The sequence below is a fragment of the Benincasa hispida genome, chromosome 2 (assembly GCF_027475165.1).
Source record: "Benincasa hispida cultivar pf3 chromosome 2, pf3_genome.v1.1, whole genome shotgun sequence".
Classification (NCBI taxonomy): domain Eukaryota; kingdom Viridiplantae; phylum Streptophyta; class Magnoliopsida; order Cucurbitales; family Cucurbitaceae; genus Benincasa; species Benincasa hispida.
This window is the reverse complement of record NC_143479.1, coordinates 19,286,232-19,304,338: the sequence shown is the minus strand read 5'-3', so window position 1 is coordinate 19,304,338 and position 18,107 is coordinate 19,286,232. Positions and strand designations below refer to the sequence as shown.

The following is an 18,107-nucleotide window of genomic DNA, read 5'->3' as shown; positions in this document are numbered from 1 at the left end:
TTAAAAGACTTAATAATTTTTATATATATTTTTATAATGCGAACTTTTTTTTCACTAACATATTCAATAACGTTATTTCTTTTTATTATAGCTTAGAAAATTAACAATTGTACAGGAGTTTGGTTGAAAAATTATTACGTATGTTTTGATTAATTAGTGTAAACGAATTATGCTAATAATTGACATTAGGAATATTAGTCAGCGCTGAAATTTAATAATTATTAAGGAAAAGGTGGTTGGAAAGTCAACGGCTACTGCTTCGTAAAATCAAATATGTCAACGAAAATTCTCAACTCTACAGAAATAACAAATAACCTCCATTTATGAGTTTTTATCCTTTCCATTAAAAATGATTATATTTTGCCTAACCTTTTTTAATATTCATATAACCATAATTCAAACCCATCATTTAATCATTATGATGTAATATTTATCCATTTTCTCAATTGTAGACAAGGCACTTACGACTTTCTTTGTACTATGTTTTCCATAAAAGTAACTGTAAGATCAATTAATGGGTTTAATTATAAATTTGGTTCTTTAATTAACTTTCTACTTGTTAGGTTTATGGATTAATTACAAATTTGGTCTTAAAAAAATTAGAATTTAATTTTTCTTATTTATAAGAACTATTTTATGAGGATTTTTTCAAACCATATGGACTAAATTCTAACTTTGTTAAAATCATATAATCAAAATTACAACTTAACCTATGTTTAGTTAGTCATTAGACTTAAAAAAAAGTATAATAGGTTTTTTAAATTAAATTTTGCATTAATACGTCTAATAGATTTTTGCCATATTTAACCATTTCAAATAGGCTCTAAACATTCAATTTTATGTCTAATAAATTTTTATTGTATTCAACAATTTAAAAAAATTTACAAACACATCGAATGCATAAATGAAAGATCATGATTCGTTTTGATGACCTACTAAATACAAAATTGAAAGTTTAGGGACTTATAATTATATATGAAATGGAAAGTTTAGCGAGGTTAAAAGTAAAATTGAAAATTTAGAGAATAATTTGACACGATTAGGAAAAGTTCAAAACCAACTTGAATTTTTACCTTAAAAAGTTTTTTATTAACCTTTTTTTTTTTTATATAATATATGAAATAAGAGAATTGATTCTCTGACCTCGAGATTGATAGAATAAGTTTTTTGTCAATTGAACTATGATAATGATAGTTTTTTAGTAACTTTGTTTACCATTATATTTATCACTTATTTTATATGACAATGTTATAAGATTTCTTTAATTATCACAAAAATATACTTGATAACAAATTATTTTGATGTTTGATTTTAATTTCTTTTTTAACGATATTTCTTAACATGTCTTGATGTTAGATGTTGACTAGCAATCACTTCTGAAATATTTTCATGCAAAGATAAAAGTTTCTTTTAAGACTAGAATTAGAATGCTTTATTCCTTCATTTGTATATCATTGAGATTTAATTAACAATTAGCTTCTTAAACTTTAATTATAGTAGCCAAAGTAAGTTTAACTCAATATTGACATGATTTTCTACTCTAAAAGTTGGAGGCTCGATCTTTTATCCCCACAGTTATACTGAAAAAATTTACTTATTATCAAATCAACCGAACATAATGATATTTCAACAATTAAGACATACTCTCTATTTTTTTGTTAAGATTAGATGTTTAAATTCCCACTCCACATTTCTTATACTAAAAAGTTATATATTACATGATAGGTTTTAGATGTACATATCTTTATGCATCACATTCTCATCATATATATAAATAATGAACAATATTTCAAAAAGAATTAAGTATAATTTGACATGTGACAAGTTATAATTAGATAGTTTGATAGAATGCACAAAGATAGATACAATCTAGAATGTACCTAAATATTTTTTTTAAAAAAAAAATCATGCACATGCTTGTACATATATACGTATATCCCTCCTATTATGCAATACATTAAATAAGAATACAAACCTAGATTAAGAAGATATGCCCATATACATGTTAGCTACCCTCAAATTACAAGACAAACAAACAAATCCAATAATTTTTTTTTTAAAAAAAATAAAACTACACAAAGTTAAAGTTGATGACACCATATTACAAAACAATGGATCAACAACCTTAAGAAAGCATGTCAATATTATTGACAATTTTGTACGGTTGAATGTAAAAAAGAGAGTGAAATTGAAATCGTTAATAAGATTTCTGAATCCACATCCATTGTGACTATCTCAACTAATAATTTCTCTCAATTCACCATCTCGAGTCTCTACCGCCACGTCACCATCACCCTCTTGTATAGAGAGAGGACAAAGAATGTGAGAGATATTCCTTCAAACGAGTCATTTCTTGAGCCACATCAACCATGGAGGGCCTCATTGCCGGAGTGTATTGAGTACACATTAGCCCCATTTCTATGACCTCCACAATCACTTCTCGCCATAGGCGTTTGCAAGGCCTTGGGCCGCCTCGCCTCGCGGCCGCTGCCGTGCAGTATCGGTCCATTGCGTCGTCGACAATGGGGTCCAGCCGGTGTGGGTATTGGCTTTTGACCCATTCATGTAGTCCTGCTCCTTGCTCGAAAAAGTGATCCGTTGGACGTTTCCCTGTTATGAGTTCTAATACAAGTACACCGAAACTGAACACGTCCCCTTCTGTTGACGCCCGTTTTCCTAGTCCGTACTCTGCGTTCATATTTGGACAAATAAATATTAACTTTTAGGAAAAGAACTTATAAAAAGTTAATATATGTTTGAAAAGTACTCTACTCATATATATATATATATATATTTCAAAAGTTACTCTTGACTTGCATATATGACGTCACAATCCAAATTTTTGTTCTCTCTATTTCATGTCTTTATTTCTATTTGAAATTATAAATAATTTCAATTTTAAGGATCTAATATTTAGGTGCTTGATGCATAAATATCTTTAAAGGAAATAAGAAAATTTGACAAATTATAATTGGACAATTTAGTAGAATACACAAAGATATATACGTTGTTAGGAATGCACCTAAGTATTTTTCATTCTAAGGGTATGTTTGTACATTTATAGAAGATTTAAGGGTAATATTGTAATTTTTTAAAAGTAGGGATATTTTTTTTTTAACAAATAACAAAATTTGGAAATATTTCTTATAATTGAACCTCTATGAGGTATTTGGAGAAAAAAAAGTGGAATTGTGAAATCGTAGAGCTCACGTTGTAAAAGTTAGTAAAACATAAAATTGATGTTTTTCCACCATTCTATTCTCTCAACTTCAACTCTTTGAATTAAACACTCCCTTAGTTTTTTTAGTTTCGAAGTTTAAACTAGAAATAAAAAGAGATTAGAAACTAGCACATGAACGTTATGAAACGGGTAAAACGGGTAATAAAGTAATAAGGTTGGTGAACTTACCAGGAGCTATGTAACCAACAGATCCACAAAGCAAGCCATGAGTTGAACTGAATGAAGTTGAATCATCTTGAGCAGCAGCAGCAGCAGCATTATTATGATTATGGTCATCTTCTCCACCACCAATCACTAATCTTGCAATTCCAAAATCAGTGACCAAAGCAGTCATATCCTCATCAAGAAGAATATTACTTGGTTTAAGATCACAATGCACAACTCTAACAGGTGAATGATGATGCAAATAAGCCATTCCTTCAGCCACATCCCTGCAAATACTCACCAATTGAACCAAATCAATTTGGCTTGGATACAGATGACTTTCCAAGCTCCCATTACCCATCAATGGAAGAACAAGAGCCTTGAAATCTGGTCTGCTACAGGTTGTTATGATCTTAATCAAATTTCTATGCCTTGTTCTTTTCAGTACTTGACATTCTCTTTTGAAACTCCTTGACATTTCCCCTGCTGTTCTCATTGGATTCAATACTTTTACAGCAATTTTTGTATTGTCTGATAGAATTCCTTTATACACATCTCCAAATCTCCCTGACCCAATTAAATTTGAGGAGCTGAATCCACCAGTGGCTTCCACTAATTGCCCATATGAGATTCTTGGGTACTTCATTTCTTCTTCTTCATTTGCTTCTTCTAAATCCCTTTTGTTGCAAATTGCAAAAGGTTTCCTCATTTTTGACCTTAGAGCTGCTAAAGAAATCCCAATCATACAGAACATGAAAGCTGCTGATGAAGACATGAGGATTGATAGAATATGGTGTTTGTGTTTCTCTCTGCATTTTGGTAAGCCTTTGATTGGTCCACATAAACCATTGTTTCCTTGGAAAGATGATATTGTCAGCCATGAAAATACTCCATTTTTTGGGATTTTCCCTGAAAAATTGTTGAAAGAAAGATTTAGCTTCTTGAGAGTTGGAGATGTTTGAAGACTGTCTGGGATGTTTCCTGTTAACTGATTCAAAGAAACATCAAGATTTTGGAGATATGGAAGCTGCCCAATTGAAATTGGTAAAGACCCATCAAAGGAATTATCAGATAAGTTGAGATTTTCTAATGCAATACAGTTTCCAAGTTGGGATGGAATTGGGCCTGAGAGATTGTTTGAGGATAAATCAATGGCAAGAACCATATCCATTTTGCTTAACTCTAATGGCAAAGGGCCATGTAAATGATTGCTTGAAAGATTCAAATACAATTTCAAGCTTCTCAATCCAGCAACTTCACTAGGAAGAACTCCTGTAATTTGGTTGTTAGAGAGATCCAAAATCTCCAAGTTTATGCATCTTCCCAAGCTTGATGGGATTGTACCTGAGAGATTATTGGCATAAAGAAGCAATTTTCTCAACTGGGTAAGATTAGCTAAAGCCTCAGGAATAGAACCAGAAAGCTTGTTTCTTGACAAATCAAGAAGACCCAAATGAGGAATTTCACCAAGTGAAGATGGGATTTCACCAGAAAGTGAATTGTTTGAAAGATAAAACCTTTCTAGATTTCTCAATCTAGAAAGTTCAGAAGGAATGGTTCCATTTAGAAGGTTACTTGATAAGTTCAAAAGGGTAAGATTTCTAAGGTTTGAAATTGAAGGAGGAATTGAACCATAGATAAGATTATCATTTAAATGCAGCTGAGAAAGATTGACATGAAGCTCTCCAATAATGGAAGGTATTTCTCCACTAAGATTGTTTCCAGCTAACTCAAGTTCTTGAAGATTTGAAGAATTCACTAAAGAAGCAAAAAAGGGTTGGAGATTTGAATTACCATCATGACTAATGAAATCATTATCAGATAAGTAAAGATACTGCAACAATGGCATTTTTTGAACAATCTCAAAAGGTAATTCCCCACTAAGCTTATTAGAACCCAAATCAAGCCATTTCAATTTGGTTGAATTTGAAAGTGCTAAAGGAATTTTCCCCTCTAATTTGTTCGACCAAAGCAAAAGACACATCAAATTTTTCAAAGGGCATTCATTTCTGACAAGGATTTCACCACCCAATGAATTGTTTGATAAATCTATGTACTTCAAAGACAAATTAGAGCCATTGCAAAACAGAGGAATTTCCCCTTCTAGTTTGTTGCTACCCAGATCAAGAAACTCTAATTTCTGAAGAAATCCAAGCTCTGTTGGGATATTTCCTTTGAGATGATTCCATGATAAACCCAATTGCTGGAGATTAACGAGAAATCCCAACTCCATTGGAATTGAACCTTCGAATAAGTTTCTTGAAAGGTCGAGGATTGTTAAAGCAGAGAGATTTGAGAGTGATGGAGAAATTGTTCCGTTGAGGGATTTTTCACTGAGATCAATCTTTTGGACTTGTTGAGTTGAATTATTGCATTTGATTCCAGCCCAATTACAGAAATGAATGGTTGAAGATGATTTCCAATCTTTGAGGAAGTTTTGTGGATCAGAAACAATCCCATTTCTGAAAGAAAGTAATGCTGCTTTCTGTGAAGCGGCATTAACAGAGGATTGTTGTTCTTCACCAGAAGCTGTGTTTAGGAGAAGAATTGCTAAGAAATGAAAGAATAAGGGAAATAATTTGCAGAACTCCATGAATGAGTATGGAATTTTGAGTTGGAACAGGGAAGAAGAGAGAGAGAGAGAAAGAAGGAGATGATGAAACAGGGGAGGATGAACAGGGGATTTAAGAAGGGTAGTAAAGGAATGTAAAACGGCTAATAAAATAGTAGAGATCATATTTGACTCTATGATGACTTTTTGTAACGAGTTGAATATTTTCTTCTCATTTTATTTTAAATGACATGCGTAATATTAATTAATAAAAGGGGTTTTTGATAATAGCATATTTGACTTAATTAATATGAGATTTGTCATGTGATAAAACACTTTTTTTTTCAAAGGTTATAAATTCAAAACTAAATAGGACTTTGGCAAAATCAACATTTGTTTTGATTGATTATAGCTAGTAAAGAAATGAAATGTAGTTTCACGACTTGAGATCAATGCGTAAACTAACATTAACTACAAAAATTACAAAAAAAAAAAAAAAAAAAAAAAAAAAAAAAAAAACATAATAGAAGTCTAACAAAACCGTAAAGAAACACGATTCACACAAAATGATCTTAAGAGGAGACCACAAGTAGTACTATAGGACATAAAAGTACTATAATATTAGCTAGGCTATGAAATAATGTTTGATAGTATAACCTCCAAACCAAAGAAAATATGCCACGATACTGTTTGTATCCTAGGATCTATGATGTCTCGAGCACTAGCCATACAAAAGAGTCCATAACAACAAAAGAGTCTAACAACATTATCCTCCTTCCAATCTCTATCACCACAAAATACACCTTATTAGTTAGTTTAACTAAAAGAAAATTTTTACCAATAGAAAAAATGGTAAACTATTTACAGAAATAAAAAAAAAAAAAAAACACTGATAGACTCTATGAACATCTATCAGTGATAGACTTTATCAGTTTCTGTCATTGATAGATACTAATACACTTCTATAACTTCTATCAGCCTCTGTTAAAGAATATTAAAATTTTGTTATTTTGTGTAAAAAGTTTCTCTTATTTTTCTATTTTTGAAAATTCTCTTAACCAAATAACAAGTCCAATAACCATTTGGAATGAAAAATTCAACATGCAACCATCCACGCCTAGGATAACCATCCTGCTAAATTGTTGGAGTAGTATATTAGTGATTTAGTTTAACAATGGTACAAAAAGGGCATATTAGTGCTATATATACTAGGTATATTATAGTTATATTCTATCACATATTATAGTTATATTCTACAACATAAATACTATATATGTAATTGTCCTGTCAATAATATATCCATCATATTTATTAATTACTTTTGTGTAAAACAAAATTGCAAAATGAAAGCCATGGTTAATAAGTCGCGAGAAAACAAACATAATTTTAGGAATTAAATATCAAATAGTTATAAAACATAAGCTAAATAAACATTATTTGATTAAATTACAAGTTTAGACTATATATTTTTAAATTGTATCTATTAGTGCATTCAATAGATTCCAGACATATAAGATATTATTTAAATTCACAAATCAATTAGATATAAAATTAAAAATAGCAATTTTTTACTGTTTAAATATTTATTAAACCCAACCTTAAAAATTCAAAAAACTAAATTGATAAACTAAGAATATAATTTTAAAACTCCATAGGCCTACTAAAATATTTTTAAAATATAGAAACTAACATAGACATAAATAACCATACCAACGTCTACCATTATCATTTACTAAATGAAATTCTAAATTAATTTAACACGAAGAAATCCATGATTAATAATTAAATAAAAATTAAAAAATATTTTTGGATACTTTCATGAAAGTAACAATTTGATTCCTAAACTTTAGTTTGTAATGATTTAGTTTCTATATTTTCAATTTTGTAACAATTTAATTCTTGTACTTTTCAAATTTATAATAACTTAATCCTTAATATTAAAAAAATCATTAAAATAGATGTCGATTTTTATTATTTTATGATGTAAACTATGAATTTGTAAAAATATTGAGTCTTTAATTAGTTTATCGATTTACTTATGTGAGAAAACTTATTAAATTTCAATCCTAATTACTACAATAAAGATTAAATCGTTACAAACTTTAAATTAGCATAAGAACCAAATTGTCACATAGTAAAGTCTATAGATTAAATTGTTATAAAAATTAAAAATATACTGATTAAATCGTTACAAACAAAAATTTAAAGACTAAATTATTGATTTTATAAAAGTTTAGCTACTGAAAGTGATTTTAATTTTAAATAAAATAGTTATACATGGTAAAAATAAAAATAAATATTAAAATATCTTGACCAAAAAAAATGAAAATAAAAGTAAAAATAGTACTGTGCCTAACAGCCGTTGGAGGGAGGGAGAGAGGAGATTTCGTTTGGCGCCTGTGATGTTTGACTTTTGAAATGGACGAATGGGCGGTTACCACGTGTGCGAATTACACACGCCGCGTAGGATAGGTTAGGGTCTGAATGAAATGTGGTGGCAAACACGTCAGCACGAGCAAAACAAGCCTAACTCTATTTTAAAAGAAAAAAAATTAAATAAATTAATTTAAAGCACACGTATTATTAAATAAATAGTAGAAAAGAAAAGGGAAAATTGGTGGAAATGTGGAATTGTGGGGTTGTGGGATTGGGATGAGATTAGTGGGTTATGTGCTGTTAACTGTTAAGGAAAGAGAATTTTATTTTTATTTTTTCATAAAATAATACAAATTTTATTTTGGCTTATTTATTTATTTTGATAAAATTAAAATTGGGCAGGAATTGGCTTGATTGGGACAGGGTTTGTTCCGATTTTGGTATGTTTGTCGGCTGCTGATCTCAAGTGTAATCATCATTATTTTACTTACCTTTAATTTCAGTTTTTCTTTTTCCCTTTTAATCAATCTCTTTTTACTGTGCAGTATTGTTATGAGTTTTTTTTAGTAAGTATTGTAACGAGTTTAATGTTACCTTTCAAGTTTCACGTTTCGTCTGTTAAAAAGTTATTTTTAAAAAAAAAAAAAAAACTATTTTTTGTTTTAGTAAAACAGATTTAATACAATCACTTTTAAAAAGACTTTTATTTCAAGTCTACTTTAAAAACGATATCTTATTGATTTTTAGATTTTAGATTTTAGGTTTTCCTAAAATAAGGTGAAACTTTTAATTAATATTTAGTTTCAAATTTTTACTTTAAAAAATAAGTTTTATTTATATATTTATCTATTTCTCACGTAATCAAATCTATTTTCTATTTTTTATAAGTTAAATGTATCAATTTTTTAAAATACTATACCATGATTTTTTTTTTTTTAAATAAAGTTATTTCTCTTAATATTTAAAAAGTAATCTATAACAAACAAAAATTATCATACAAAAAATTATTTAAAATTTTAAATAAAAAAATTTGATTATAAATCTATTTTAGTTAGTATATCTAAAATAATATCTCTTTTAAGTTTAAGCTAAAATTTATCAAACATTATTTTACTTCTTTTTATAACTGATTTTTTTAAACGTACAACTAGCAACGATTATTTTAAAAGTTACATCAACCTTAAACCAACCCTAAATTTACCTTTTTGATGTTTTTTCCCCTTTTGAAATGAGTATTATTATGAGTTTATAACTGACTTAACCACCTTGTAATTGTTCTTTTTAATCAACTGAGATGTTATTTTAACTCGTGTTTCAGTGGTTATTTTATTATATTCCTTTTTGGAGCATTAAATTGATTATTGTAATACATTATTATTATAGTTTTTGACTTATATTAGTCTGTAGATTATAATAATCTATATTTAGATGCAAACTATTTTAATTTGAATAAGAAATAATAAACAAGGTATAGAGTCCACTTGAAGTTGTGGCCCTAAACACCCCTTCAAATTTATTATTCCATGCATCTTCTTTAAAAAAACAAAAATATATTTTTGGTTCCTAAATTTTGGGTCTAGTTTTCATTTGATCCCTAGGTTTTAAAATATATGATCAATTATGGCTACACAAACCGTTGACAATAATTCTAGAATGTTACACATTTAGTTATTACGTTTTTAGTTCAGTCTCAATTTGATTTCTAGACTTCAAAATGTTACAACTAAACATGAAGTATATTAAACGTACAAGTAAATGCATATAAACTAAACATGAAGTATATTAGTATTCTAGATTTGAATTTCTTCCTTTTATTTATAGGTTAAAATATCATTTTGATTCTCATACTTTGAAGTTTGTTCAATTTTAATTCTTATTCTTTCAATGGTCCAATTTTAGTCCATATAATTTCAATAGATCTTATATTTAGTCTCTAAAAGTTAATTTTTACCAAAATTGATTAAATAATAATAATATTTTTCATATAAGGAATTATAATATGTGAATATGTTTTCAAAGTTTATAGTAAAAGTGTTAAAAGATAAAAAAAAAACAAAAAAAAACAAAAAAACAAAAAACAAAAAAACAAGAAGCTCGCAATTAGAACTAAATTTAGAATTTATTAAAAGTACAGGGATTAAAACTGGATAATAAAAAATACAATGATTAAAATTGAACAAACTTTAAAGTGTTGGAAAAAAAATGATATTTTAATCTTATTTATAACAAAGTGTTTTAAATTAAATAAGGCCTTGGAACAAGATTGTCTCTTTTCTAGAGGGAAGGGGGTAATGGGTCAGATAAGCAGCAACTGAGAATAAAAGGAATTTAAAAAGAAAAGTAAAAATTCAATGAGTCTTGAAATGTTATAAAAGTGAAAGCCACCTCTATAAATTAATTAAAGGAATGTCTATAAATATTAACCATGTGGGAAAGAGATGCAATGAAACCAAAAATCAGTCTTTATTGTCGTCCCAATTGATCAATGACATTTAATTTAGAAATTGATTAAAAAAAACTTAAGTCCCGATTGACAATTATGGACACAACTTCCACTTCCAAATTTTTTCTTTGTTATATCTTTTTACTAATGATTTAAAAAATCAAGCCAAATTTTGCGAACTAAAAAAATTAGCTTTCAAAAAGTTGTTTTTGTTTTTTAAATTTGACTAAAAATTGAACCATTGTAATTATAAATAAAAACAAAATGGTTACCAAATAGGGTCTTGGTGGTCTAAAAGGTCAATGTAATTAGTATTTTATCCCAAAGAAAAAAAATCTTAATTAGTAGAGTTCATACTGGGCTCATCAAATGGAGATTATCTTTTTTCTTTTCATGTGATTTTATTGGGGTCCCTTTTTCAACAAAATTATGATAATTAAACAACAATAATGTGTGTATTTTGTGTGTTCTTTTTCAAAGCTCCATATATATATATATATATATATATATTTTGATAGATAATGTCAACTCAACTTTGCAAGTTGATGTGTGTGTTCATTTGGATAAAGTCAAATCGTTTTCTAGCTATAGTTCTCATCATCTTGTGAAACCTTGAAGACTATAATTTTGGTCAATTTTGTGATGTTTTAGACTTTTTTTCTTTTTCTTTTATAATATATGGAGTGGGAGATCGTGCCTCTGATTTCAAGGTCAGTAATACATATTTACAACTTTAATTACACTCATTTTGACTAATCTTTTATTTTAATCTTTGTATATTGTTTGTAAATAAATTGATTTTTTGAAGTTGAGAGATTTTTAATTAAAAGTGTGAACATTTGTGTCACATCTTGATAAGTTGTATGGTTACGACACTACGTTAGATGATATAATATTAAATTTACATTCACTCATCAATTTAAGTTTTTGGGTTGGTCAATCAATGAATTAACATGGTGTGAGAGCAAGTGGTCTATGAGATCTTGTTTTCAAACGTGTTATTTCCTCCCCAATTAATATTGATTTGCACTTGTTAGATATTCAATATATTTCAAGCCCATAAGTGAAAAATAGCATTAGACGATATGATATTAAATTTACTTTCACTCATCAACTTAAGATTTTTGGTCAATAAGTGATTAACACACTAAGTACCTATTATGTTAAACTAAGGCAATGTTTACCTCGAGAAAACATAATAAATCAATGGTAATCTAAAAAGTGGACTCCATTTGATAACATTTGGTGTTGTTTACTTGTGCTAAGTACCTATACAAATCAATTTATGAGCAAAGAGTGTTTATCCAATTGCATTTGAAAATTGTGTCGATATCGTTACAATTACCATTACTACTACTGTTATTGTTACTGTTACAACATAAGAATTATTAATTTTTCACATTTACTGTCTCGTTACTATTACTATTTCCATTTCTAAACAGTAATGGTAACAGTAAATGTGACAGATTCAAATTTCTAAATAAGTGTAATCAAAAGCAATCCAATTATACTTGCGAGTGTAACCCATTACGATCAATCTATCAATGAAACCACATTAGGACTATACTCATTTTTGTGAAGAATTGGAAAACATAACCTAAATGAAAGTATTTAAATAAAGTGTTGGCAAATAGTAAGCTACAATTATTAGAATTACAATTTCAACCAACACATTTTGAAAAAGATGCAAGTACAGGATAAGAATCGTTATTAAAAAATAAAATAAAATAAAAACCTCGACCAATAAATTTCAACAAGTTTGATATGATTGAATTTTCGGTTTGTATTCAATTGTTAATAGTTTTAAAAAAAGAGTTGAATTTTAGAATTTAAACAGCCGCTAAAACGTCGGTGTTTTCCAAAATAATTGTGCAAGGCAACTGAGTTCAAATCTTTCATGCATATTTTTTCTCTTATTTTTCTTTTCTTTTTTTTTTTCCCAATTCAAACCTACCATATCAGTTGTACTGTACCTTTAATAATTAAATAATTATACATATATATCCTAAGAAACAAATGTGAACGCCGGAGAGAGCGGCTTTGAAGGCAATTTTGTCTGGCAAATCCAAGACCTGCTAAAGCAATGAGAAACAAGATCAGGAAAGCAGCATTAAACCTAAAATATATTCATAATTTTCTTTAGTAAGATGTTAAGATTATAACTTTTGGGAAATATAGCATATCCGAAAACATTCCTTGCAAGTCGAGCTTAATTTGTCAATCCAATCATAGATCAGTAGATTAAGCATCAATTATCATTCTATAGATCAGATGTCAAGCTTAACTTCTTCTTCGCAGTTTTTAAGTTTATAAATATTATGAGCTAAACAATAAATAAAACAATTACTTATTATAACTTTGTTAATGAAAGTTTTAGGGAAGCTCAGTTCTTATATTTTGTTATGTGAATCAAAACAAAAGCATATGGCAAGTAAATTTTACCTCCAAAAATAAAACGGGGAAGATATAGCATACAATTTTATTTATTTTTTTTTTTGGATATATTATCCCAAAAAATAAAATTAAAAAAAAAAAAAACACTAAACTGAGACAGATATAAAGAATATAAAAATATTGTTTCTCTGTTGCCATTTTGAAGCATGCCTTCTCACAATCCATGCTCCAGCGGATGATGGTTTATGATTCTAACATCTTTTATCTTGCATATGTCTTACTTTGCAACAAGCAGCAGCATTGCAAGGGAATCATGGATTTTCTCAGTAACCAAACATCTGATATTTCCTCTACACTACAGACAACAGAAGAAGGAAAAAGAAGGTCATCAATAAGGCAACAACAACAATATTCTGTTCTTTTCAATGTTGCTATGCTATTTTGTTCTTTCTTTATTCTCTAAATCATTACAGCCTACTCTAGCAAAGGGTGTTTAAAAATATGCCGCTTATATTCTAAGAAGCATGAAAACTTTAGTTTGCCTACTGTGTCTGTCAGACACATGTCAAACACTTGGACACTCGACATTCATTGGACACATATTGGACACTGGTTAGTGCAACAAATATGTTGGACATGCATAGAAAACTTGTTGAATAGATTAAAAAGACACATAAATTACAATAATACTAAATTTTGAGTGTAAAATACATCAAACTAATTTTTTTAGCATAATGCAACAACCCATTTAGTTTGAATTTTCTTCTAGTATGAAAATGATATATACTTCTAGAAATATATATTTTAATAAACGTGTCCTTGTCGTGTAGCTATCTGGATTTTTAAAAAATGACATGTCATCTTGTCTGTGTTTCGTATCCGTATTTGTGCTTCTTAACTTATAGATATACAATTTGAGGCAGATATGAGATCTAAAGAAAAACAAAAAAAACATTTGATAAGATGAACATGACATTGATGGGAATAACGAGCTTACCAATATACATTTTGAGGAAGAGTCAGGAAAGGAATATCGGCTATATCTGGGGCTGGGAGACTTGAGGGGCAAACAACTGTTTCATTGTTTTGGTCTTTATGAACTTCAATATTTCATCTGCTTCATCCACAACGACCACTTGATTGCCTCTAAAAATTGGTCGTTTCTTTGCAGTGCTCTAATCATGTTAATATAAGTTATCCTATCCGGTTCTATCCTCTTTTCTCTCATTTCTTTCACCAACCGAGCAGCTTCTTCAACCATCCCTGCTATTCCATATGCCTTGATCAATGTGTTGTAGCTGTACAAATCAGGTTCAAGTCCACATGCTTTCAGTTCTGTCAGAACTTCCGCAACTTCGTCGATCCATCCTCGTTCTCCATAGATGTTAATCATGATGTTATATGTGTAACGGTCACGTTCAGAACTTGACTCCTGCATTTGCTGTAAGACACTTCTGAAATTCTCCATTTGGCATTCCTTGCCATAAGCATCTAACATACAATTGTATGCTTCAAGGGAAACTGAAAAGCCGTTAAATTTCATTTTATGAACTGTAGATGACATGTTTTTGAAGTCCTTATTCTTTCCATAGGCAGATATCATAGTATTATAAGAGATTACATCAACCAAACCCCTTTTCTGAGCCAGCCTAAACAGATTTCTGGCCTTGGTGAAAAGCTTGGATTTCCCATAAACATCAAGCATGACATTCAAGGTCACGGTATTTGGGGCAAACCCACATTGAAGCATTTCATCAAAAAGCCTAGAAAGCTCATCAACAGGCAGAGCACGAGAACAGCAATTTATGACACAATTATACATTTCCTGATCCCAAGACACTCCACTCTTCAGTATCCTATAGTATAGATCTGCTAGCTTATGCACCATGCCACATCGTTGGTAAATACGAAGCATGTCCCGGAACAGATATATGTCCGGAACAATGTCCTGTTGCTCATCCATCAAGTCAAGAACTGAGCATGCATCTTCCAACAATCCAGCTTTAACATACATTCTCACAACAACATTGAATGCAATCAAATCCAAAGGAATGCCTGATGATCTCAGACTTAGATAAAGCTTCTCTCCATCAGAGAACCTACCCATGATGCTGTAGATATCAATCATTGTGCACGTGATATGCAAGTTTGGTTTGTTTTCATGCTTAGGCAGTTGAGTGTATATCTTAATTGCATTCTCGAGATGGCCCAACTCTTTACATGAACAAATTAGCAAATGATACAAATTCTCCTCAAAATGATGATCTTTCCACTCTTTTTCCCTCAACACTTTTAAAGCATCATCCACTAAACAGTGCTTCACATAAGCCATTGCCAGAATCGAGCAAGATGTCTGGCTGCTCAGAATTTTCCGATAGAACGACCCTGTCAAGAGGCTAGGCACGCTTTTTATTCTTCTAGCCTTTTCATATGCTTGTACAAGATTTCCAACAATGGAAGAAGGCCGGCATCCGATCTTTAACATGTCATTAAGAGTTTTAAGCGCACCTCCTTCATCCTCATGTTTGGCTTGTAGGCTTATGAGGGTGAATAAGTTAGAGGCATTTGGCATATATCCTTTCCGCTTGAGCTCCTTATAGTACCATTCTGCCATTTCATAACTACCAGCTCGACCCCAACCTTCGATCATGGAGCGGTAAGTCGTTTCATCAGGTTCTACTGCAGAGTTCTTGATGCCCAAGAACAGGCGTTGAGCAGCATCCATATTTGATGCCTTTCCATACCCAGTAATCAAGGTATTATATGCAATGATATTGGATGAAAATCCAGCTTCTTTCATTGAGGCAAACACAAGTTCAGCTTCCTCCATTTTGCCTTGCTGACAATAAGCATTAAGCATTACTAACCAGTTCTCTAGATTTGGTATTACTTTATCTTCTTGCATTAATTGAATCACATCTTCTGCTTTATCATACATATTCATACGCGTGTATATTGTAATCATAGATGCATATGCTGTTTCACAGACAATTCCAAAGTTTCTCATCTGATTAAAGGAAAACTCCGACTCCTTAATGTCACAACCCTTCTGATAAAGACCCATAAGCATTCCAAATGTTGCAACATTGGGATGCACTTGGCATTCCAACATCATTCGAAACCATTTCGTACCCCGCTCTACAAGCCCCAATTTATAACAAGCATAAATAAGCGTGTTAAAAACCTGAAAGTCCAATTGGGAACCTAACTCAGCTCTAACTTCTCTAATTAGCTTCTCAGCAGCATCCCAATCTTCCTGCCTCCCCAACACTCGAAGAACCAAATTATAGGCACTCACATTATGTTCTAATTTCCCGTTACTTCTCATCCACTCAAAAAAACCCAATGTTTTGGAATCATTACACTTCTCTAGCCTTTTTAAAATAGCATTGCAATCCTCTAAGCTCAAATCGGAGGATATAGTGGAGTAATTAACATCTAATTCGCCACCATTGAAAATAATATTCTCGAAAACTTTCTCACTACTATTCCTACTGAAACTAAAATACGAACCTGACGCTCTCTTTGAAGGCTTCTTACCGCCAAAATATTTCTTCCTGGCGTCGATTTCATCAGCAGAAAATTTGGATTGGGAAACGTCCGACGCCTCCGGTTCGACCTGAGAAACTTTAGAGGGCTTGTGAACCCTAGCGAGAGAGTTATTGAGATGAATATAGCCAGTGATGGAGAAAACAGAGCAGCAATCAGAGAGGAGAGCTGAATTGACCGGAAAATCGAGCTTCTTAGAATCAAAAGAATGTAAAGAGAAGGAAAATTTGAGGGAGGCCATGGGTGAACATTAAGCTCAGAAATCAGAGGTTAGTGGAATGCATGGTGAAGAGAAGCAAAATGGAAAATTAAGGTCAGGGAAATGAGGGTTTATGAGAAGAGTATTTACCATAGCTTTTTGTGATGGAGAAGATAACGGAGATTGAAGCAGTGGAGGAAAGTAAGCGATCAAAGAATTGTCTGTCAATCAATATCTCAGCTGAACAGACGTACGTGGTGATTGTACAAGAGCTCATCCAATTCAACAATCATTCTCAATTACATTTGATTCTGTTTGTGCTGACTTCGGCTTAAAGAAAATGTGTTTTTAAGTAAAAATTTTGGTTACATTACCGGTTTAATCCCTAAATTTGAAGTTGGTCTCTTTTTAGTCTAGATATTTTGAAGTCTAGAGATTAAATTTGAATAAATTTTAAATTATAGAGATCAAAATATTTTTTTTTATTAATTTCTAATTTTGTATCCAATATGCTATCCTTAATTTTGTGTAAAAAAAATCTTTGAATTTTTAATTGATAGGTCCGTGAGCTTTATAAGAGTGTCTGCTAGGTCTTTAAACTTTTAATTTTGAATTTGTAGGGTGTTTGGGTGATGACATGAGATGATATGAGTTGATGTAGAAGACGAAGAGACAATAAAGAGAAAAGAGAAATTTGGTAGACGAAGGATTGCACGATATGGTGGCTATCGCAGAGTTGCAATTTATTAATGTATGAAATGCCACTTGGCACAAGGAGATAGGCGGAAGATAACAACCAGGAGAGAGAAGAATAAAAATTAACAACCAAATAGTGAAAATGGAAAGTTGAAGAAAAAACAGAGAAAATGGAGAAATTCCTTTTAAAAGGAAAAATGGAAAAGTTGGGCGCCTCTTTTTATCATCCCCCACAAGTGAAAGAGTAGTTGTCGAGACTATAAGCTTGGTCTTGAGACTGAGAAAGAGAGGACTTGGTAAGTATTTTGTCATGATGTCTGCGAGTTGGTCTTCAGAGGGGAGAAATCTGACTGAAAGTTGCTTGGAGGCAACTTTTTCTCTGAGAAAATGAAGATCAATCTCAAGATGTTTTGTTTGATTGTGTAGAACAGGATTTGCGGCCATGTAGGTGGCGCTGAGATTGTCACAGAGTAGCAGAGGGGTTGATATTCCACTAGTGCCAATTTTAGTCAGA

The 18,107-nt window shown here is 30.7% G+C and overlaps 2 protein-coding genes across 3 annotated transcripts; both read right to left on the bottom strand.

Annotated features, from left to right (window-relative positions):
• Window positions 1–2,030: 2,030 nt before the first annotated feature.
• On the bottom strand, window positions 2,031–6,061 carry LOC120071730 (Leucine-rich receptor-like protein kinase family protein). The gene is made up of 2 exons (XM_039024112.2): window positions 3,410–6,061; window positions 2,031–2,688 (listed from the first exon to the last, which is right to left on the bottom strand). The coding sequence occupies exons 1-2, from the start codon at window positions 5,976–5,978 to the stop codon at window positions 2,291–2,293; spliced, it is 2,967 nt and encodes a 988-aa protein (XP_038880040.2). The 5' UTR covers window positions 5,979–6,061; the 3' UTR covers window positions 2,031–2,290.
• Window positions 6,062–13,180: 7,119 nt separating this feature from the next.
• Window positions 13,181–17,219, bottom strand: LOC120071268 (Tetratricopeptide repeat (TPR)-like superfamily protein). Of its 2 annotated transcripts, none has more exons than XM_039023441.2 (2): window positions 14,147–17,219; window positions 13,181–13,504 (listed from the first exon to the last, which is right to left on the bottom strand). In XM_039023441.2, the coding sequence occupies exon 1, from the start codon at window positions 16,937–16,939 to the stop codon at window positions 14,252–14,254; it is 2,688 nt and encodes an 895-aa protein (XP_038879369.2). In that variant the 5' UTR covers window positions 16,940–17,219; the 3' UTR covers window positions 13,181–13,504; window positions 14,147–14,251. The 2 variants fall into 2 exon arrangements, with proteins under 2 accessions (XP_038879369.2, XP_038879370.2); XM_039023442.2 differs by having other exon boundaries at window positions 13,181–13,499; window positions 14,147–17,211.
• Window positions 17,220–18,107: the final 888 nt, after the last annotated feature.